The sequence below is a fragment of the Odocoileus virginianus genome, chromosome 11 (assembly GCF_023699985.2).
Source record: "Odocoileus virginianus isolate 20LAN1187 ecotype Illinois chromosome 11, Ovbor_1.2, whole genome shotgun sequence".
NCBI lineage: Eukaryota > Metazoa > Chordata > Mammalia > Artiodactyla > Cervidae > Odocoileus > Odocoileus virginianus.
Genome location: NC_069684.1, coordinates 32,198,201 through 32,221,399, shown reverse-complemented (window position 1 = coordinate 32,221,399; position 23,199 = coordinate 32,198,201). Strand labels below are relative to the sequence as shown.

The window sequence follows — 23,199 nt, the reverse complement described above, 5'->3', positions numbered from 1 at the left end:
GGGAGGAGATCCAGGACTTAACCTGGGAGTTTTGAGCCTACCGGGGAATGGAAGGTTGGCTTTTATTCCTTTAGCAAACCTCTCTGGGATGTTTGCTAGTACCTGGCCCTGATGGCCAAGGCCCTACCCACCTGTTCCATGAAGTGCTCATCTTCCAGGGGCTCATGGAAGGTCCAAACAGAAATGGGGATTTGGCTTGGGTCTGAGATGCAGGGTAAGGTGAGTGGGTCTGATACATCAGGGGGACTTCGTGGGGATGACGGCCTTGAGCCGTAGACTAAAAGATGCAAAGAGGGTGATGTTTGAGATCAGGCACCCTGGGCAAGCATCAAATGGGTGTTGACTCAGTCCCCGCTGAGTCAGAATAGGACCAGTATGGTGACCACAAGCTGGGCTCAAAATCAGAGAATGCAACAATTGGGAAACTGCCCTGATAGATGTATGGGGCCACCCTGGGAAAGCATGGTGGGAACACCTAAGCCAATCCTGGAGTCAGGGAAGACTTCCTGGAGGCAGAGGCATTCCAACTGAGGCCTGAAGGATGAATAAGTTAGCAGGGACAAGAGGAGTGGGAAGAGTATTCCAGGCATAAAGAATCATGCATGCAGAGGCCTGTCGGTGGACCTTGGTGGCACAGGATCCAGGGTACGTCTGAACCTCTGCTTCTTCTGCAGCCCACGGTCAAGTTTGACAAACAGCCATGGTACATTGACTCCACGGGCGGCACGCTGCACCCGTACCAGCTGGAGGGCCTTAACTGGCTGCGCTTCTCCTGGGCCCAGGGAACCGACACCATTCTGGCCGACGAGATGGGTCTGGGCAAGACTGTGCAGACCATCGTCTTTCTCTACTCCCTATACAAGGAGGTTCGAGGGCTGGGCGGGGCGGCTGGGGAGCTTGGCCGGTGTGGGCTGTGGCTGGGCAGCCTCAGTGCATCCGTCTCCCTCCCCAGGGGCACTCCAAAGGGCCCTACCTGGTCAGTGCGCCCCTGTCCACCATCATCAACTGGGAACGTGAGTTCGAGATGTGGGCCCCTGACTTCTACGTGGTCACCTACACGGGGGACAAGGAGAGCCGCTCTGTGATCCGGGAGAATGAGTTTTCCTTTGAGGACAATGCCATTCGGAGTGGGAAGAAGGTGTTCCGGATGAAGGTGAGCACCCCTCGCCCCAGGAAGGACTCTGCACAGGAGCCCAGTTTGCCTTGGGGGGGTGGTGCACAGGGGTTCTGCAGTTTATCTGGGGTCTCTCCTTTTGGGCTCCAGTGGAGGCAGCAGCTGGTGAAGAGTTGCTTTTAAGGCAGGATTTCCTTGTATCCATGTCCTGGGCCTGCAGTAGCACAGGGTGCAGTGGGGCTGAGAATAACACTCACCCTCTCACTGTTCTGGAGGCCAGGAGTCCGAGACCCAGCAGTGGGCAGGATCCTGCTCCCTCGGAAGCCCTGTGGGTGGACCCTTCCGCTTCTCCTCCAGCATCTGGTGGCTCTTCCTCGGCCGTCCTTGTTTTGCAGGACCATCTCTTGGTTTTTGCAGAAACCATCTCTTCGGTTTCTGCCTCTGTTGTCATGTGGCTGTCTCCCCTGTGTGTGTCTGTGTCTCCTCTTCTTTTTTTAATTTGATTTTAGTTTATTTATTTTTGGTGGCACTGGATCTTTGTTGCTGCGCCGGCTTTTCTCTAGTTGTGGCAAGCAGAGGCTACTCTCTAGTTGCGGTGCATGGGCTTCTCATTACGGTGGCTTCTCTTGTTGCAGAGTTCTTGGGCGCTCGGACTCAGCCGTTGTGGTGCACAGGGTCAGTTGCTCTTTGGGATCTTCCCAGATTGGGGATGAAACCCATGTCTCCTGCATTGGTAGGAGGATTCTTTACCACTGAGCCACCAGGGAAGCTCTCTCTCTCTCTTTTTTAAAATTTGTTTTTGGTCATGCTGCATTGCATGTGGGATCTTAGTTCCCCATCCAGGGATGGAACCTATGCCCCCTGCCATGGAAGCTCAGGATCTTAACCACTGGACTGCCAGGGAAGTCCCAAGATTCTGCATTTCTGATGAAGTCCCAGATGGTGTGCACACTTCTGGTCCTCAGGCTGCACTCTGAGAAGTGAGGACACAGAGTGGACAGTGCTTCCTGCATCTGGCACATGGGGGCCCTTGGGCAGCCATGGCACTCATGCTAGCTGCAGTGCTGGGGGCTGGCAGACCATCCCCAACCTCCCCAAGGGGTCTCACCTCGGCTTTCTCCATGCTCTAGGAACAATCATGGCCCTGGGAGGTGCCCAGTAACTTTTATTTGGCTGTGCTGTGAGGCTTGCAGGATCTTAGTTCCTTGACCTGGGCCACAACAGTGAAAGCATTGAGTCCTGACTACTGGAAAGTGGAAGGGAAAGTATTAGTCGCTCAGTCGTGTCCAATTTTTTATGACCCCATGGACTATAGCCTGCCAGGCTCTCTCTCCATGGGATCCTCCAGGCAAGAATATTGGAATGGCTAGCCATTCCCTTTTCCAAGGAATCTTTCTGACCCAGGGGTCAAACCTGAGTCTCCTGCATCGGGCAGATTCTTTACTATCTGAGCCACTAAGGAAGCCCTTAACCACTGGACTGCCAGGGAATTCTCATTACCATTTGTTTAATGAGGGTGATAATCTCAATGGTTCCAGAAACAACTTCTCTCTGAGCTCACACGGGGCTTGTGTGATGGGCTGGGTGCTTTGCTGATTCAGTTGTTTAACTTACTGTCTTTTTAAAAAATTGTGGCAAAATACACATAACTTAACATTTATCATCTTCACCATTTTTACAAGTACGGCTCAGGGACACCAAGTACATTCACGCTTCTCTGCAACCATCTCTCCGTCATCTTCCAAGCACTGCATCTTGTAAAACTGAAACCCTGTCCCTGTTAGATACTGACTACCCCTAGCCCCTGGCAGCCTCATCCTTTTGGTCTCTGGCTTTGATTATTCTCGGTACCTTGTGTAAGTGGAATCATACCGTATTTGTCCTTTGTGTCTGGCTCATTTCACTCAGCACGTTGTAGCATGTGTCAGGTTTTCTTTTCAAGATTGGATAACATTCCCTGTATGTGTATGAATGGACACTCAACCCATGGATACTTGGGTGTTTACACCTTTTGGTGCTTGTTAATAATGCTATGAACGTGGGTGTGCAAAAATATTCATTCAAGTCCCTGCTTTCATTTCTTCTGGGTCTATACCCAGAAGCAGAATTGCAGGATGCTACAGTAATTCTATGTGTAATTTTGTTTGTTTCTATTTTTAAAAAAATTTTATTGGAGTATGGTTGATTTACAATGTTATGTTAGTTTCAGGCATATAGTTAAGTGAATCAACTATACACATACATATATTCCCTCTTTTTTAGATTCTTTTTTCATGTAGGTCATTACAAAGTATTGAGTAGAGTTTCCTGTGCTATACAATATGTTCTTATTTATGATCTATCTAATATGTAGTGTGTATATATGTCAATTCCAGTCTCCCAATTTACCCCTCCTCCTCCCCCCCCGAAACAGGTTTGTTTTCTACATCTGTGACTCTGTTTCTCTTTTGTAAAAAAAGTTCGTTTGTGCAATTTTTAAAAATTCCACATATAAGCAGTCGTTATCTTTGTCTGCCTTACCTCTCTTAATATGACAATCTCTAGGTCCATCCATGTTGCTGAAAATGGCATTATTTTGTTCTTTTTTATGGCTGAGTAATAATATTCCATTGTATATATGGACGACATCATCTTTATCCATTCCTCTGCTGATGGAAACTTAGGTTTATTCCACATCTTGGCTATTGTAAATAGTGTCACAGTGAACACTGGGGTACGTGTATCTCTTCGAATTATGATTTTCTCCTAATACATCGCCAGGAGTGGGATTGCTGAATCATATGGTAGCTCTGATTTAGTTTTTAAAGGAACCTCTATAGGTTCCATGTTCTCCATGGGCTTCCCAAGGTGGCGCTAGTGGTAAAGAACCCGCCTGCCAATGCAGGAAAAGGAAGATAGAATGTGTAACTTTTTGAGGCACATACCTAGCTCTTTTAATTCTTGTGGCATTCTTACCAAACACAGTATTGCTCCCTTTTTACAGGTGAGGAGACTGAGGCTTGGGGAGGTTAATTAACTCGACCAAGGTCTAGCTCAAAATAGCAGTTGTTGCTGTTGTTTAGTTGCTAAGTCATGTCCAACTCTTTTTTGAACCCATAGAGTGTAGCCCACCAGGCTCTTCTGTCCATGGGATTTCCCAGGCAAGAATACTGGAGTGTGTAGCCATTTCCTTCTCTAGGGGATCTTCCCAACCCAGGGATCAAATCCTTGTCTCCTGCTTGGCAGGGCTGAGTGCAAACTGCCTACAGGCTCCCTTCTGCCCCTCTGATCTCTGCCCCCCTCTCTTGGGGACAGTGCTCTGGGCCTCAGCTGAACCCTTGACTTGGTGGCCCGTGACTTCCTCTCAGTCTCCAGGCTCCCTGAGCTCTCTGGGGGTCCTGTCCACACTCCTTTTCGCTCCTTTTTCTCTGGAGACCTTGATCCACTGCGCTCCCAGCTCTCCTCCCAAACACTCCCCTTTCCCTCCAGAAAGAAGTGCAGATCAAATTCCACGTCCTGCTCACCTCCTATGAGCTCATCACCATCGACCAGGCCATCCTGGGCTCCATTGAGTGGGCCTGCCTTGTGGTGGATGAGGCCCACCGGCTCAAGAACAACCAGTCCAAGGTAGGAGGTGCTGAGCACTGGCCCCTAGAGCCACCTGGGTGGGCTGGCCACCCTGTGCCCCCTGACGGGCCCCCTGTTCCCCTCTAAGTTCTTTAGGGTCTTGAACAGCTACAAGATCGATTATAAGCTGCTGCTGACAGGGACCCCCCTTCAGAACAACCTGGAAGAACTGTTCCACCTCCTCAACTTCCTGACTCCAGAGAGGTTCAAGTGAGTCAGGGGGGCTGGCCGGGGAGGCGGAGCGAGTGCAGTAAGGGAAGGGGCATCAGTGCCTGTCTGGCTCTGGGGCTGCTCACTGGGCCTCAGTTTCCCTGTCAGTAAAATGGGAGTGTTAGCAGTGCACTGGCACAAGCTGAGCGCTTGAGGAACACCTGCTGGTGGTCAGCCCGTGATTTTTCACTGGCTTTGCCCCAGAAGACCTTGGGGGTCCCCCTTGGTGCCTGTCCCTCCCCCATGCCTCAGGTTATCCTTGTCCCCCCACAAAGACCTGAGTGATCACATTAGCGACAGTGCTGGGAGGCAGAAGCCTGGGGGTGATGGTGGAAATGGGGGTGAAGATGGAGCACTAGCCTCCTTGCTTACCTACCCCCATGTTCCTGCTTGGAAAGGGGATTCAGGGTGAAAAATGCTGATTTTGGAATCAGGAGATATAGATTCAAGGGCAGGCTGGACCGTATAACCATGGGCACCCTCCAGCCTGTTTCCTTCTCTGTAATATGGGTAAGGGTCCTAGAGACTGCATGTTCAGGACAGCTTTGAGGACAGGAAGATAGCCTACATGGCTGAGACAGCTGCAATGTGTGGGGGTGACCCAGGCTTAGAGGGAGACTGGTAGAACACCAAGGGCAAGGCCTGTGCTCCCTGGCCCAGCAGCCAGCTGGCCTGCCTTCTGACCCCCTGGCAAGTGGCAGCGGGCTGGTTGGCCTTCTCCCCACCCTAGTCCTGGCTCCCTCTACAGAGGGCTTTGGCCTCCTCCAGGCTGTCATTCCAGTTTTTTCTTGCAGCAACCTGGAGGGCTTCCTGGAGGAGTTTGCTGACATCTCCAAGGAAGACCAGATCAAGAAGCTGCACGACCTGCTAGGGCCGCACATGCTGAGGCGGCTCAAGGCTGATGTGTTCAAGAACATGCCGGCGAAGACTGAGCTGATTGTCCGCGTGGAGCTGAGCCAGATGCAGAAGTGAGCCGCCTGCCCTGGGTCCCCTGGGCCTGTCTTCTCCCAGAAGGGCCTGAGTGGGCCTTCCTGGGCCACTGCCTGGGGTGGGTGGAATGGCCTTTGGCCTCGCCCTTGCCTCCACTCAACTTTTGCACAAGCTTCCTTCTTGGGGCCTCTTCTTAGATTTCATTGATCAGGGTTGGGGCTGCCAACTTCGTCCTGTCCCCCAGTAACTTGCTGGGTGATGTCAGGCCTGTGGCTTCACCTCTTGGGGCTCCTCTTGGTCTCTCTGCAACTGTGCTTGGCTGCCAGCCCCCAGCCTCCCTGCAGCGCAGAGTGTCCTCTCGGAGGCTGGCATGGCCAGGTGCATGCAGACTGCCTTTCCTCCTTGCTCTGTGACAGGAAGTACTACAAGTTCATCCTCACGCGGAACTTTGAGGCGCTGAACTCCAAGGGGGGTGGGAACCAGGTGTCACTGCTCAACATCATGATGGACCTGAAGAAGTGCTGCAACCACCCCTACCTCTTCCCCGTGGCTGCTGTGGTAGGTCCCCCGTGGCCACTGTGGGAGGTCCCCTGTGGCTGTTGTGGTAGGTCCCTGTGGCCACTATGGTAGTTCCCTCATGGCCACTGTGGTAGGTCCTCCGTGGCTGTTGTGGTAGGTCCCTGTGGCCACTGTGGGAGGTCCCCTGTTGGCTACTGCTGTGGTAGGTCCTCCGTGGCCGCTGGGGAGGCCCCCGTGGCCAGTGCGGGAGGTCCCCATGGCTGCTGCGGTAGGTCCCCATGGCTGCTGCAGCAGGTCCCCGTGGCCGCTGTGGGAGGTCCCCTGTGGCCACTATGGGAGGTCCCCCATGGCCGCTGTGGTAGGTCCCCCATGGCCACTGTGGGAGGTCCCCTGTTGGCTACTGCTGTGGTAGGTCCCCCCATGGCTGTTGTGGTAGGTCCCTGTGGCCACCATAGTAGGTCCCCTGTGGCTGCCACTGTGGCCACCGTGATAGGGGCCCTTGACCACCACGGTGAGTGCCTGAGGCTGCCGTGTGAGGGGCCTGAGACCGTGGTACATACACGTGGCTGCTGTGGGGGGCTTTCTGTGGCCCTCATGGCAAGTGTCATGGCTGCCGTGGTGCCCCTGTTTGCTGGGACAGGTGCTCAAACCTTCAGCCCCCAGTCCTCCCCGAGTATGAAGACTGGGAGGTGATACAGGTCCCCATTGTGCCAGAAGTTTCTGTAAACCTATCTCCGTCCAGTGCTCGGGCAGGCCCTCTCCTTTCCTGGGCCCCTATGTGTGACCATAAAGTGATGGGCTACATCAGAGAGTTCCTTATAGCCTCAGGGACCCCAGGCCAGGGATCCGAGGGATGACCTGGCTGTACTCAGTCACTGAGGGAGTCAGGGAGGCAGGCCTGGGTGGTGATTGTGATGTGCAGTCGTAGGTGAGAGACCAGAGCCCCAGTCAGACACCTGGCCCCAGCCTGTGGTCTCAGGACCATCAGTGGTCCTCTTGGAGCCCCGGGTTTATCCTTTATAAAATGAGGGCAATGACAGCATCTCTTGAAAGTGAGGACCAGATGAGAAAGTCCGTTTTCGGTGCCCACATGGAGAGCCTGGGACACCAGTACTCATCACTCTCACAGCTGTTGTGGTTCTAATTTAAACCCTACAGAGTTTATACCTCCCCACACCCCCACCCCACCCCCAAACAGGAAGAGCAATGCTGAGTTAAGCGTGGAGGCTGTGCTGTGGGTGATGCAGACTTGAGCCACCCCAGGCTGCTCTCACCACTCTGGCCCAGCAGAGCCTTTGAGCTGAGGGTCTTCCCAGCTGGGAGGCTCAGTTGGCCTTCCCTGGATGTGCCCTGTGAGACTGCAGAGGTCAGGTTAGAACCTTGAGGCCAGCTTGCCTCAAGGCTGTCATCCACCCACCCACCTATGTCTGTGGTCTTGGTGGAGTGCCAGCAGCGGGAGACAGATGCCAGGGATGGTGAGTTTGAGCCCTACCTGGGGACACAGTGCAGGGGGCATCTGTGTGGCCTGCTTGTATGTTCCTGCAGAGGCTGGCCTGACCTGGGCTTAGGCTTGGTGCTCAGCTCATTGCTGGACCCTCATCCCCACCAGCCCCTGCTGCCTTCCAGACTTCTTTGGTGGAGAATCAGAGAGAAGAGGGGAGCCCCCACATGACCCCACCTTGTGCTATGTCTGCAGGAGGCCCCCGTCCTGCCCAATGGCTCCTATGATGGCAGCTCTCTGGTCAAGTCTTCGGGGAAGCTCATGCTGCTACAGAAGATGCTCAAGAAACTGCGGGACGAAGGGCACCGAGTGCTCATCTTCTCCCAGGTGAGCTGCCTGCAGGTGGCTGATTGGCTTCTCCACCTCCCGCAGCTCATGCTAGCTGAGGGCGCAGGCTGCCTGCAGCCCTCAGGGCCTGATGCTATCCCTATGTGGGTTGTGTGTCAAAAGTCACTCCTCTAGGCCTTGGCATGAGGCAACCAAGGAGAGCTGGCTGGGTTCCAAGTTCAAGGCACTCAGAGCACATTGGCCGTGGGGACCATTGTCCTCCCCGCTACTTGGCCCTCTGGCCGGCTCCTCCTGGAGCTTCTGTCTAGGCTGGGACAACAGCCCTCACCCTTCACCCCTGCAGCCCCACTTCTCATGAACCAACGCAAGGTGGGGCCCCTTGGGTTGGTTCACGAGGAGCCCTGTGTTGGGTTAGCCGGGGGAAGTCCTCTCTGAAGCTTGATCCTGCAGTTGCACTTGCAGCATCGCTTTTGGGGTGGTTAGAGGCAGGGCTGTCTAGCCTCAGAGATTTGTTCATCAGTGCACTTGTTCCTTTGTCCTTTTGCACTTGTCGTATGTCAGGCTCTGTGCTAGCCACAGGGGTCCAGCTCTTGTTCTCAAGACACTTACAGTCTAGAGTGCGAAACGGACGTAGACGCATGTCTGTGACAGGAGTCACTGATGCTGCTCAAGCCTGGCATGAAAAATGCTGCCTGATGGTAGGACTGAGCCAGGTCCATTGCTCAGACCAGGGACTTAGATGTGGCTCCTCTGTGTACTCTGGATAAAAGTCTGCTGATAACAGCTGCTCCTGCCTGTAGCCCCTGATCCCACCAGGGGTCTGCAGCAGGCCGAGGGATCTGGGGAAAGCAGATCAAGCTTGTGACTGTAGGCTGGGCTGAACACTGGATCCAGAATTCCCTGTGTTCTGTTTAGTTGCTGAGTCGTGTCCGACTCTGCAACCCCATGAACTATAGCTCGCCAGGTTCCTCTGTCCATTGGATTCTCCAGGCAAGAATGCTGGAGCGCGTCTACCACCCTGAACATGCCCGATCTCATCTGATCTTGGAAGCTAAGCAGGGTTGGGCCTGATTAGTACTTGGATGGAAGAATATTGGAGCGGGTTGCCATGCCCTCCTCCAGAGGATCTTCTCAACCCAGGGATCGAACCCAGGTCTCCTGCATTGCAGGTGGATTCTTTACTGTCTGAGCTACCAGGAAAGCCCATGAATACTGGAGTGGGTGGCCTGTCCCTTCTCCAGGGGATCTTCCTGACCTAGGAATTGAACCAGGGTCTCCTGTATTGCAGGTGGATTCTTTACCAGTGAGCTACCAGGGAAGCCTCCAGGATCCTCTAGCCCCCTAACATAAGACATGATTCTGAACTGAGGCCTTGAGGGACCAAGTAGAGAGAACTGCACAACTCCTAGAAGTGTGTGCAAAGAGAAAGTGAAAGAGACAGGGCCCTGACATCCAGAATGAGCCTGCAGGGGGAATTCCCTGGCTGTCTAGTGGTTAGAACTCCTCACTTTCACTACCGGGGGCCTGGGTTCAATCCCTGGTCGGGGTACTAAGATACCACAAGTAGTGTGGCATGGGCAAAACTCCCACCAAAACAAAAAACTCCAATGAAATAAATAAGCACAAGCAGCAAGAAATTAAACAAGAATAGCTAATTAGAAAAAGTGTTAGTTACTCAGTTTTGTCCGACTCTTTGCGACCCCATGGACTGTAGCCCACCAGGCTCCTCTATCCATGGAATTCTCCAGGCAAGAATACTAGAGTGGTTAGCCATTCCCTTCTCCAGGGGATCTTCCTTACCTAGGGGTGGAACCTGCTTCTTCTGCATTGGCAGGCAGGTTCTTTACCACTGAGCCACCAGGAAAGCCCCTAACCAGGAAAAGGATCTGTATAACATGGAAACAAAACATTTCAACAGATTAGATAAACTCTCAGCACTGTTGAAGAGAACACTGATGAATGGGAACCTGGAATTGAAGAATTTTCCCAGAATGCAGCACAGAAAGACAAAGATAAAAATGAGACATTGCATGGAAAACACTTTGAGAGGCTCTAGTAACTATTCAATATGTATCTGTAATAGGAGTTGCAGAAAAAGAACCAGAGAAAACGGTAAAGAAGTCAGATTTAATGAGAGTCTGTAGACCTAGAGAAAGACATGTGGTCTCAGGTCTGAAGCACACTCTGGAGTACCAAGAACTATAAATAAAAATTTTAATATGAAAAGAAAACCTAGGCACATTGTAAGGAAAATGCTGCACTTTTCAGATCTTATACCTACACAGGAATGACAATTAGACTGTCCTCAGATTTTATATCAGCAATAGAAGTGGCAAAAGAAAATGGCAATATCTTCATTACACTATGGGAAAATTGCAACTGATAATTTTATGTCTAGCTAAACTATCTCTCAGGATTGATTATGGAGGATTATGGGAGCTAAGAAGGGCCTGCCTTTCTCTTCTCATAGGGAGGAGTGAAATCAGGGAAGACATCACAGAGGAGGTGCTGTTTGAGTTCCCTAGGCAGTAAGGGGGTGGGAAAAAAGTCCAGGTAATCTGGGATGGCTGTGGGATACAAAGGAAGCATTGGGATATAAGGCCCAATGGACTGGCACCAATCTGGCAAGCTTAGAATGCCAAGATGAGAATTTGGGACTCTGTTCTGAGAGGTGACAGCAGGGTGGCACATGCTGTAAGCTGTGTCTTAGGCAGAAGGTTGTGGGGCTGGTATGGGGGATGGAGTGGCTCTGGGGGTTGAGGTTGGAGACTGCATTTTTCTTCAGAGAATGGTCCCAAATCAGGCCTGCCTGGGTCCCACCTGTCTCCCCACTCAGTAGGTTGCTCTGTCTCTCCCCAACTGTCATGAGGTCCCTGCCCATGGCCCCTATGGGGGTCCCTCCTCTGTGGCAGCCCCTCAGGAATACCATGTCCCTTGCAGATGACCAAGATGCTGGACCTCCTGGAGGATTTCCTGGAGTATGAGGGCTACAAGTATGAGCGGATTGACGGTGGCATCACGGGGGGCCTTCGGCAAGAAGCAATTGACAGATTCAATGGTACCTAACCTTACCCAGGACTTCTTGATGGGGACCCCTGTCTCTCCTCCCAGGCTAGGATCTTAGCCAGACCACCCAATTTATGGTCAACTTAGCTACTCCTCAAACTGCTGAAGAAAGTAGACCCAACCTTAGGTCCTAGTAGCTGATAAAAAGAATTCATCCCATGGAACTTTCCAGGGGCCTGCTTGGGTGTTTAGAACTGAGAAATTAGGAGGAGGGCAGAAGAGGAGGAAAATTCCTCTGTTACTAAATGAAGCTGGTGCAGAGGGTCTGGCCAGCACCCCTGGGCTTCTGATACTGACACCAGCTAAAGCTGCAGTTATGAGCAGGGCTGAACAGGGCCTGTTCCTGCAACAGAGACTGCTGCAAGGAGGGACAGAGCTGAGCAGACTGCCCTAGGGGAAGGACAGAGGAAGGGGCAGGGCCACCCCAGCCCAAACTCTCCTTGGTGATGCTGGGAGGCTGGGAGCTGGCTCTGGAGTGGAGGGAATGTCTGGAGACATGGTCCAGCACCTCTTTGGTGGGAGGTGTTCAGAAAGATGAAGTCTGTTTCTCTGGGCTTGTGGCTGCTTCCTGCTTTCCACCCTCAGAGCAGGTTTGGGGCCCTGCCACCCCCAAACTCAAAGCAGCGATTTTTATTGCCCACTTATGTCAGAGGTAAAGCAAGTATGGCTTCAGGATGTAGACATGGTCCCAGTGCACATGGCAGTGGGAAGCATCAGGTGGATCGGGGACCTGTGTGCAGCTCAAGCAGGTGCCATGGTCAGTCCCAGGTCACTTAATGAAAGGCCAGGATGGGCCTGAGACCCAGCTCTCTTGGGGCAGTGGGGACTGACCAGAGGGCTGGCCTGTGCCCTGGAGCTGTGACCCTGAGTGTTCAGTGGTCACTCTGACAGCATCGCATGTGGTGGTAGCTGGGAAGGCATGAAGTCTGAGCTCTGCTGACCTCCCAGGGGCCTGACCTTCAGGGGCTCTGCTGGTCTTTGCTGGCTGTTTGTGGTTTCTCTTTTGCCCCTCTGGGCTTTGAAAATCAGTTCATTCTCATTTTATGTCCCTCCTGTTGGGTCAGGGCTCGGAGCACAGCTGGGGGCTCTGTGGGGCTCAGGTGGGCTGCCCTGTCCCCGCGCCATGCCCATGGGCCCCAGGCCTCTTCTGGCTTTCCCAAGCACAGCTGAGGCCGTTGTGGCCTGTGATGGGGGCACAGTTTCTGCCCCCTCACTCTGGTCTCCCCTGTGCCCTCCTGCCTGCCACCCCTTGACCCCCATCCCGCCCCTCTGGGTATGCCCCTCACTCACTCCACTGGCACCCACCTCTCTTCCTCAGCCCCTGGGGCCCAGCAGTTCTGCTTCCTCCTCTCGACCCGGGCAGGTGGCCTGGGGATCAACCTGGCCACGGCGGACACGGTCATCATCTACGACTCGGACTGGAACCCGCATAATGACATCCAGGTATGTGGCCCCGACAGCAGAACCCTCTCAGAGGATCCCTTGCTGCCCCTGGCTCTGTGGGCGTTCCCTCTCCCCCACCCCCAGGCTGTCTCAGGGCTTTACCTCTGCCTGGGCCCACCTTGTAGAGTTCCAGCCCCAAGGGCCACCTGGAAGGTGAGCCCCCCACCACTGTACAAAAGAGGAAACAGCCCAGGGAGGGCAGGAGATGTGTCCAAGAACATGCAGCCCTCTGTGTGAACATGACCCCGTTCTGTCCCATCACTCTTAGGATGAAGGCCATGGAGGGAGTCAGTATGAGGGGTCCTGGGACCCAGAGGGGGCCAGTTTGGGAACGACAGGAAAATAGAGGGGACAAGGCCTGTGGAGGTGGGGGGAGGAAGAGGCACTGGAGCTGGTGAGGAAGGGTGGAAGGGTTGGGGGTGTAGGAGCAGAGACACACTCTGCTGTCTCCTCCCCACCCTTCTTGGGACCAGGCACATACACACATTACACTTGGGGCACACATACAAACTCATGTCTCATGCACACGTGTGTGCACCTGTGTACAGTTGCCTACACAGACCTTATTACACTGGGTCAAGTCATGTGGATGCCTGATGCACAGAGCCTCAAGCCTGTCCTCATGTCACACCTGTCCTTGCAGGGTAGCTATCCCTCTCCAATAGGTGGGCTCACAGCCCCACTAGTGGTCACTCCCAGGGAGGTGCAGCCCCCACCTTGGCATGAGTGCCATCAGCACCCTGTGTGGCTTCACTACATCAAGTGCACTGGCCACACTGCCCCTCACACCTACCCCTGCACATGCACAGGCACCCGGGCCCGCACTAGACCAGACACAGTCAGGTCGGGAGTGCAGTTGCCCTGGTGCACATATATCTCCACGGGCAGTCACACAGCCTATTCCATGCAGAGGGTGCTCATGAGCGCATTTGCGTGCCTCCCCCTCCCCCCCTACCCCCGCCCGGTGGCTGGCCTTGGGCCCCCAGTCCTCTGTTGAACCACGGGTGCTAAGCTGCAGGTTGCCTCCAGGCCTTCAGCCGCGCCCACCGCATTGGGCAGAACAAGAAGGTGATGATCTACCGCTTTGTGACGCGGGCCTCGGTGGAGGAGCGCATCACGCAGGTGGCCAAGCGCAAGATGATGCTCACCCACCTGGTGGTGCGACCTGGCCTGGGCTCCAAGTCCGGCTCCATGACCAAGCAGGAGCTGGATGACATCCTTAAGTTTGGCACAGAGGAGCTCTTCAAGGATGACGTGGAGGGTGGGTGTCCTGGGTGCTGGGCATGGTGGGGGGTGGCCTTGCTTGAGACACTCCCCTCTCAGGGCACCCCCAGTGCCCAGTCTCTCCTCCTTCTGCTCCCCACTCCTGGCCAGGATGGGCAGGGCCAGGGTGGCATCTCTGGTGCTACCCCCCAGCCCTGCAACTTCCCATCCCTGTGTCCTACAGGCATGATGTCTCAGGGCCAGAGACCCGTCACGCCCATCCCTGATGTCCAGTCCTCCAAAGGGGGAGCCTTGGCCGCCAGTGCCAAGAAAAAGCATGGCAGCACTCCTCCAGGTAGGGGCCCTCCCAGCCCAGCCCCCAGCTCCTCCTGTACCCTGGACGGCTGTTCTTGGAAGGAAGTGGGCCCCCAAGCCCATTTTGTCAGGTTCCCTTGCCTGCCCGCCTTGGGTGCCTGCGGACCTTAGGTGGAGGGGCCGAGGGGCTTTGACAATACAGGTTCCTCTCTATGGTCACTTACTCTTCAGCTGCAGCCCCTGGCGGGGACTGGGAAGCATCATTGTCTGGAACCTGCTCTGGTGGGGGAGGGGGGTCCCCTGACTGCATCCTGACTGCCCCCAGGTGACAACAAGGACGTGGAGGATAGCAGTGTGATCCACTATGACGATGCGGCCATCTCCAAGCTGCTGGACCGGAACCAGGATGCCACGGACGACACGGAGCTCCAGAATATGAATGAATACCTGAGCTCCTTCAAGGTGGCGCAGTATGTGGTGCGCGAGGAGGATGGCGTGGTAAGCCGCGCTCCGCGGCCCCACCCCTCGAGGCCCCGCCCCTGAGCGACCCCGCCCCTCGAGGCCCCGCCCCTGAGCGGCCCCGCCCTCATCCCTTTTAAGAAACTCGGCTCCTGGGTCTCTCCTGAGTGGCTCCTCTCCTTACCTCTCAAATTCCACCGCCCTCCGCGCAGACTGTGGGTGTTAATTATTCTTCTAAGTGCCACTTTTCATTTTGAAACTGGGAGCCTCCTGAGGGCAGGGGTGGCGCTTATTCAATTCTGTATCTCAGTGCCTGGCACAAGGCCAGGGCGTACTGTGGCATGAATGAATGGATGAGTGAATTACTGAGACAGGAGCAGGAAGAGGAAGACCAGCTGGGGCCGGGGTGATCAGGGAGGGCTACCTGGAGTAGGCAGGCTTTCCAGTTCCCCTTGGGCTGCTAGAGGGTGAGCTGTGGTAGAGGCAGTGAGGCCTCCGCGAGGGCGGAGATGCCCGCTGGCCTCGCCCTCACCGCGGCCTCACCGTCTGCGGCCCCCGCGCCCCCAGGAGGAGGTGGAACGGGAGATCATCAAGCAGGAGGAGAACGTGGACCCCGACTACTGGGAGAAGCTGCTGCGGCACCACTACGAGCAGCAGCAGGAGGACCTGGCCCGCAACCTGGGCAAGGGCAAGCGCATCCGCAAGCAGGTCAACTACAACGACGCCTCCCAGGAGGACCAGGGTGCGTGACGGGTGGGCAGGGTCCTGCTGGCAGGGAGGACATCCCTGTGGCAGGAATTCCCGGGGCAGGAGAGTGGGAGCCATGTAGGGTCCCTGAGCCGGGAGACGGTGGGAAGCCTTCTTGGAGAAGTGGGGCTGGTAGCTGGTGTGGGGTGTTGGGTTTTGGGGGGAAAGAGATGGGTAGTTACTCAATGACTTCACTGCTAGTGGTTTTAGTCAAGCCTCAGTTTCTCTATCTGTTAAATAGGGCCATTGATGGTATAAGGCCTGAGAATGTAGTGTAAGGTTGTAAGGTTGTTAAGTGAGCTCATGGGAAGTGCACGGTGGCTGTTTTTATCATCACTGTTATTGGGCTGGGTGTGAGGGGCTCCGGCGGGCTTCTGCTTGCACAGCCCACTCTGTGCCCCTCTTCCTGACCCCCCCGACAGAGTGGCAGGACGAGCTCTCAGACAACCAGTCTGAATATTCCATTGGCTCTGAGGATGAGGACGAGGACTTTGAGGAAAGGCCGGAAGGGCAGAGTGAGTCAGGGCTGGTGACTCTGGGCTGGGGCCAGGCTGTGTGTTGGGGAGCTGATGATCAGGTTGGAGGTCCCGGGGGCATTGGGACCAGCATCCGTCCTTTGGAGTAGGCCCTGAAGGGTCATGCTTTCTGGGGCGTGTTATGGGATGGGGTGGGTCAGGACATCTTGGGCCCCACTGAGGGCTTGTGGTGGGGCTGCTCCCCCCAGGTGGACGGCGACAATCCAGGAGGCAGCTGAAGAGCGACAGGGACAAGCCCCTGCCCCCTCTTCTTGCCCGGGTCGGCGGCAACATTGAGGTGGGGCCCTCCTGCACCCCCACTTTCCCACTTCTCTTTCCCGGAATTTATCTCATCTTTCAGAGCAAAGAGCTTACCCCTGCTGCCACCCCGGGGTGTGGAGGAGGGACAGGAGGGCTTGGGTTACACTGGGTTACATGCCAAGTGGAGGTGGGGGGGGGTGGGGACAGACCCTCGGTCTGGTCTGAGCCCCTTTGGGTCCTGCCCCAGGTGGAGGCCCCCCCATCTCCCACTGCTCCCCCTTTGCTTCCCCGTCTCCTCCCCTCCCTGTGTCTTTCTCTTCAACTCTGAATTCCCTGCTCCCCCACCCCACTGCCTGCCCTGCCCAGGTGCTAGGCTTTAACGCCCGCCAGCGGAAGGCCTTTCTGAACGCCATCATGCGCTGGGGCATGCCCCCCCAGGATGCCTTCAACTCCCACTGGCTGGTTCGGGATCTTCGAGGGAAGAGTGAGAAGGAGTTCAGGTAAAGGGGCCGAGGTGGTGGCCCAGGGTGTGGCCGCTCGCCTGGAGTGGGCAGGCTCCTCCGGACGGGCCAGCACAGTGGGCAGTGTTACTGCCAGGCTGGGGGCAGCCAGAGAACTCACTGCTGTCTCATATCTGGTAGCTGAAGTCCAGGCCTGGGCAGGGCTCCTGTGCAGAGACCATGACCGGTCACCTCTGCCAGGGCAGCTGGTGTTATCGGAAGCATGGAGGATCTGGGTTCTCCAGGGGAAGGGCTGTCCCAAGAGGGTCCCCTGCCCGGGGCCCCCTCTGTTCTTCCCTGGGGCCTGACCCAGCAGTCCTGGTTGGGAGGCAGGTGATGGGTGACGATTCCAGCCAGGAGGTCCCCCGGGGTCCTGCCGGCCCCCCACTCCCTGAGCCCCAGTCCCCCCCACCCCAGAGCCTATGTGTCCCTCTTCATGCGGCACCTGTGTGAGCCGGGGGCTGACGGCGCGGAGACCTTTGCGGACGGCGTGCCCCGCGAGGGCCTCTCCAGGCAGCACGTGCTCACGCGCATTGGGGTCATGTCACTAGTTAGGAAGAAGGTGGGTGAATAGCCTTTACTGGGCTTTTCCTGGTGGTCGCCCATGGCCTGGGTGTGCCCCAGGGGGGGTCAATGGGCAGAGAGCAAGTGTCTGGCTGTCCAGGGTCTGAATCAGCTTAGAGGGATGGACCCAGAATGCATCTCTGGGTGGGGAAGTGGGCAGTGATGGGGAGGGGACTGGAGGCCAGGATGACCGGTGGGGATGGGTGGGGATAGGGCCTGGCATGGGGGTCTGCGGCCAGCCTTGGGTGGAGTCAGCAGCCACCCCAAGCTAGGGACACCCCCAGTCCTGCTGGCTACCCTGAGGCCCTCACATCTGAGCTGTGACCACCTCCCTCCTGCCTCGCTCCCACCTGCCCAGGTTCAGGAGTTTGAGCATGTCAACGGGAAGTACAGCACCCCGGATCTGATCCCCGAGGGGCCTGAGGGCAAGAAGCCAGGCGAAGTCATCTCCTCGGATCCCAACACACCAGTGCCCGCCAGCCCTGCCCACCTCCTGCCTGGCCCTCTGGGCCTGCCAGGTCAGGACTCCAATGAGGAGGGGCGGGTACCCAGGTCATGGCAGGAGACCCCACATCCTCCCCACATCCCACCCCCACAAAACTTCCACCTGAAGAAGTATCACTCCCCTAAGAGATTTTCTTTTTAATGACAGCTTTGAGATGTTATTCACACACCACAATATTCACAGTATTCAGTCTTTGTGTGTGTGCTGAGTCGCTTCAGTCATGAGGCTCCTCTCTCCATGGCATTCTTTAGGCAAGAATACTGGAGTGGGTTGCCATCTTCCCAGCCCAGGGATTGAACCTGTGTCTCTTATGTCTCCTGCATTGGCAGGTGGGTTCTTTACCACTAGCGCCACCTGGGAAGCCAAAAGCCTTTAAAAGTGTATTATCCAGTTGTTTCTAGAATATCCATAGGATTGTGCAACCATTGCCTCTGATTCCAGGATGTTTTCATTAACCCCCAAAGAAACACATCCTCATTAGTAGTGACACCTTATTCCTTCTCCTCATGTCTTTCCCTGGCAACCACTGACCTTTCTGTCTCCATGGGTTTGCCTATTGTGGACATTTCATGTAAATAAAATGCACCATGCAGCCTTTTGTGCCCAGCTTTCACTAGCATGTGATGTATTCCAGATTCATCCAGGTTTTAGGGTGTCAGCACTTCCTTCCTTTTTGTAGCTGAATAATATTTGATTCCATTGTTTGGATGCACCACATTTTGTATATCCATTCATGAGGTGATGGATTTTGGGTTGTTTCTACCTTTGGCTATTGTGAATAATGTGGTGAGTAACATTGCTTTGAACTTTTGTGTTCAATTGGAAATAGGTGTTTTCATTTCTCTTGAGTGTATAGCTAGGAATAGACTCTCTGGCTCACTTGGCATAACATTTTGAGGAGCTGCCAAACTTTTTCACAGTGATTACACCATTTTACATTCCTACCAGCCACGTATGAGGTTCCAATTTCTCCACCTCCTCACCAGCACTATTTAACTTTTTGCTTATAGCCCTCTTAGTGAGTGTGATGGGGGGAGTCTCACTGTGGTGTTTTATTTACTTATTTATTTTTGGCTGTGCTGGGTCTTCGTTGCTGCTTGGGCTCTTCGCTAGTTGCAGCGCGCAGGCTTCTTACTGCAGTGGCTTCCGTTGTGCAGCATGGGCTCAAGTGTTCTCGGACTTTAGTAGTTGTAGCGCGTGGACTCAGCAGTTGCAGCTCCTGGGCTCTAGAGCACAGGCTCAGTAGTTGTGGCACACAGGCTTACCTGCTCCAAGGTATGTGGCATCTTCCCATACCAGGGATCGAACCCTTGTCTCCTGCATTGGCAGGCAGACTCTTTACCACTGAGCCACCCGGGAAGCCTGGTGGTTTTGATTTCCATCTCCAGTGGCTGAAGATGTTGAGAATCTTTTCATGTGCTTCTGAGCTTTTTGTGCATCTTCTTTGGAGAAACGTCATTTCACATCCTTTGCCCTTCCTTAATGGGTTATTTGTCTCTGAGTGTGTTTTTGGTGATCCGTGTGTTTATCTAGGTAAAACATCTTCTTCCCTGTTGTACCCCTCAGGCCTGGGGCATCCTGCCTCTGTTGCAGGTGACAGGTGAGGCCCCGAGAGGCTCAGTGCCTCTGAGGACACCCTGCTTCTGGGCACAGGTGCCCTCTGGAGGTGGACATGCCTAGTTTTCTTCCTGGCCCTGTGCCCATGGGAAGAGGAATAAGGGCAGGCCCCTTATTCCAAGGAGCTCTGTTTTCTCATCTGTGATGTGGAGTTGGGTAGTGACCATCTCCCAGGGCTCCTCAGAGCACGTGGGTCACTGGCCCTTTGCAGTGTCAAGAACTGACTAAGCATGGAAGAGGCAGGTAGCCAGTCAGCCAGCCTTGAAAGCCAGGACCACAGCTGCCGTGCTGGCTTCCAGTCTGGGCCTCCACCCACCTCACCTACTGCTTCCAGACGGGAGGCCCCCACAGCCTGTAGTTCTGTCCTGTTGGCCCCTGGCTTTGACCTAACTGGGCCCAGGGTCCTCCAAGGCTCCCACATTGCAGGCCTGGCCCGGGCTCTTTGGCTCCCCTGGTTCACCTGTCCTTCTGCAGGTGCCTGGCCCAGGATCCTCTCTGACTCCCCATTTCCTGCCCTTCTCCCTCCCCCCACCCCAGCCCACCTGTCTCACCCTTCTCCCTTGTTCTTTCAGACAAAATGGAAGCCCCACTAGGCTACATGGATGAGAAGGAGGTGGGGGTGCAGAAGCCAAAGAAGCCCCCAGAAATCCAGGTAGGGAAGATGCCGGTGTCTGGGCCCCTGTGGATGTGGGGTGGGGGCTGGGTCCAGGGACCCTCTCAGGCTTTGCCCTGGCAGCTGTAAGCTGGGCCTCCTGGCTCTGAGTTTGAGCCCCCAGGACTGGAGCATAGTTGAGAGCAAGCACTGGGAACCAGAGAGTGGGTTCTAAGCCCAGGGTCCCTTCCCTGGCTCCTATGGAGGCCCAGGCCCTGTAGCTCCCGCGTCTCTCCTCCCTAGGCCCTGCCAACTGCCCTGGACAGAGTGGAGGGAGAGGACAAGCAGGAGAGCTCCAATGGCAAAGAGAGGGCCCGAGAGGAGCGGCTGGAGGAGATGGAGAAGGCCCAGCCCTCCCCGGAGCAGGGGCCGAAAGGTGCGGGCTTGCACCCTGATGGGGCGCCAGGCCTGTCTCTCCCGGGCTGGGTGGGGGGCCGTGCACTGCTGTGTCCTAGTGGTGTAGGGCCCAGGATGAGGCGAGGGCCAGGGGCTCAGTTCTCTGCATGTGGGCTTTAACTTTTCCTGCTGTACAGTTTGGGGATTATTGGGCTACATCTTATTAGTGGTTTCTTTCTTTTTTTAAAAAAGCATAAATATTTATTTGGCTACATCAGGTCTTAGTTGCAACTTGTGGGATCTTTAGTTGAGGCATGCGAGTTCTTAGTTCCGGTATGTGGGATCTAGTTCCCTGACCAGGGATTGAACCTAGGGCCCCTGCATTGGGAGCATGGAATCTTAGCTACTGGATCACCAGGGCAATCCCTATTAGTGAGTTCTGAATCAATTGCATTGTGATCTGAACACATGAGTCTGTATGATATTGCTGAAACCTGCTTTTCTTGCTTTATGTGGTCAGATTTTGTAAAAGCTCATGTGTGCTTGGAAAGAATATCTATTCTTTTATTGCTGGATGTAAGGTTCTAAATATGTGCATTAGATCAGGGGTCCCCAAACTCCAGGATCTAATGCCTCATGATCTGAAATGGAGTCTATACAATAATAATGGAAATAAAGTGAACAGTAAATGTAATGCTCTTGAATCATCCCCCTGGGTCCATGGGAAAACTTGTCTTCCATGAAACTTGTCCCTGGTGCCAAAAAGACTGGGGACTGCTGCATTAGATCATTATATTGTTCAGATTTTTTATACCCTTACTCATTTTTGGTTTGCTTTGATCAGTCAAATCTGAGAGACTTATGTTAAAATCTCTGTGATTGTGGGTTAGTCTCTGTTCTCCTAAGGCCAGATTTTGCTTTTGTTTGGGATTGGGTTGTTAGGTGCATATTGGTTCAGGTTTTTTCTAATTTTCTGGTGAAGTGTTTATTTACTATGTAATAACCTTCTTATTTCTCCTGATTCTTTTTGCTTTAAGATTTATTTAGGCTTATGTGGATTGAGCTTACTTTTGGGCTTTCCTAGTGGCTTAGATGGTAAAGGGTCTGTCTGCCATGCAGGAGACCCAGGTTTGATCCCTGGGTCGGGAAAAATCCCCCAGAGAAGGGAATGGCTACTCACTCCAGTATTCTTGCCTGGAGAATCCCATGGACAGAGGAGCCTGGTGGGCTACTAGTCGGATGTGATTGAGCAACTAACACTTTTGTTTTCTTTCACTGAGCATTCACTTGAGTTTTCAAGGTTCTTCTGTGTTGTAGCATGTATTGGAACTTCATTCCTTTTTGTTGAATATATTCTACCCTGTGGATACACCACAGTTTATTTTCTCATTCATCAGGTGATGGGTGTTGGGGTTATTTCTGCTTTTTGGCTATTATGAATAATGCTGCTGTGAACATTCATGCATAGGTATTTGTGTGGATAGGCTTCAGTTCTCTTGGGTATATACCTAGGAGTGGAATTGTTGGATCGGTTGGTAACTCTCATATTTGAAGGACCTGCCAGATTGCTTGCTGCAGTGGCTGCACCACTTCACCTTCGCACCTGCAGTGCATAGGGTTCCAATTTCCCCATTATCTTTGTCAACCCTTGTTATTATTTCTCTTTTGGATTTTAGCCATCCTAGTGGGTGAAAAGTCATAGCTCAAGTGGTTTTGATTTGTATTTCCCTTGTGTTTAAAGATGTTGAATATCTTTTCAAATGTCATTGGCCATTTGTATATCTTTATTGGAGAAATGTCTTTTCAGGTCCCTTGTCCATTTTTCAACTGGGTTATTTATCTTTTTATTATTGAGTTATAAGTGTTCTTTATAATACATGTTCCGTATCAAGTACATGATTTGCAGGTATTTTCTTACATTTCTTAACTTTTATTTGTATAATTGAGTTTTAGGTATACCTTTTGTAAATAATATATGGTGGGACTTGTTGTTTTAAATCTCATCATAGAATCTCTACCTTTTAGCTGGCAAGTTTACTCTCTTTACATTTATTGTAATAGCTAGGTATCTGAATGAATTTCTGTTCTTATTTTGTGCTTTATATCATCCTTGCCTTTTCTTCTTTTTTTCTCCTAGCATCTTTTGGACTGATCAGAATTTCTTTCTGTTTCCTTCTTTACTCTCAACTCCTTTGGAAAGTTTGCTGTCAATTCTATTTTGTACTCTTAAATTTTTAACCTGTTGCCTCTTGAATATAATAAGTACTACAGGCAACTTTAGCTCTGACCCACTCCCTCTTATCTCCCAAGTGCTGTTGCTTATTTCTTTTTTTTCTTTTTTCTTTTTTTTTAACAAGTTAAATCCTCAAAGTGAAAGTGTTAGTTGCTCAGTCTTGTCTGACTCTTTGCGACCCCATGGACTGTAGCCTGCCAGGCGCCTCTGTCGGTGGAATTTTTTAAGCAGGAATACTGGAGAGGGTTGTCACGCCCCCCTCCAGGGTTTCTTCCCAACCCAGGGATTGAACCCAGGTCTCCTGCATTGCTGGCGTGTTCCTTTACCATCTGAGCTACCAGGGAAGCCCTCTGTTGCTTATTTCTAAACTATAATCCTTATTTAGATCTTCCCACCCTCTTAACAATTTTGTGTTTTCTAGTTTGTTCATTGTTGCTTTGTTCAATGTCCTTCTTCCCAAAATATACCCTTCAATGGTGCTTTCAACAAATTTCTGTGGACAGCAAATTTCTCTCATTGTATGTTATTTTGCCTTTATACGTTATCGTATTTTTCTTGAATAATAGCAAAATTCAAGGTGGGTTAGGAGTTTTCCCTCAGCACTTTGAAGATGTT

The 23,199-nt window shown here is 53.3% G+C and overlaps 1 protein-coding gene across 3 annotated transcripts in view; it reads left to right on the top strand.

The window, feature by feature from the left end:
- CHD5 (chromodomain helicase DNA binding protein 5) overlaps window positions 1–23,199 on the top strand; it is a 68,421-nt gene that overhangs the window by 32,106 nt on the left and 13,116 nt on the right. For all 3 annotated transcript variants that reach the window (XM_070474190.1, XM_070474189.1, XM_020904466.2), the window contains exons 14-33: window positions 675–866; window positions 953–1,153; window positions 4,583–4,720; window positions 4,809–4,930; window positions 5,725–5,898; window positions 6,277–6,418; window positions 8,076–8,207; window positions 11,109–11,226; window positions 12,553–12,677; window positions 13,707–13,938; window positions 14,125–14,235; window positions 14,521–14,693; window positions 15,222–15,396; window positions 15,824–15,916; window positions 16,126–16,214; window positions 16,544–16,677; window positions 17,095–17,239; window positions 17,600–17,759; window positions 19,936–20,015; window positions 20,259–20,391. In XM_070474190.1, coding sequence (XP_070330291.1) covers window positions 675–866; window positions 953–1,153; window positions 4,583–4,720; window positions 4,809–4,930; window positions 5,725–5,898; window positions 6,277–6,418; window positions 8,076–8,207; window positions 11,109–11,226; window positions 12,553–12,677; window positions 13,707–13,938; window positions 14,125–14,235; window positions 14,521–14,693; window positions 15,222–15,396; window positions 15,824–15,916; window positions 16,126–16,214; window positions 16,544–16,677; window positions 17,095–17,239; window positions 17,600–17,759; window positions 19,936–20,015; window positions 20,259–20,391 — 2,869 coding nt within the window. The remainder of the gene's footprint in view (window positions 1–674; window positions 867–952; window positions 1,154–4,582; window positions 4,721–4,808; window positions 4,931–5,724; window positions 5,899–6,276; window positions 6,419–8,075; window positions 8,208–11,108; window positions 11,227–12,552; window positions 12,678–13,706; window positions 13,939–14,124; window positions 14,236–14,520; window positions 14,694–15,221; window positions 15,397–15,823; window positions 15,917–16,125; window positions 16,215–16,543; window positions 16,678–17,094; window positions 17,240–17,599; window positions 17,760–19,935; window positions 20,016–20,258; window positions 20,392–23,199) is intronic.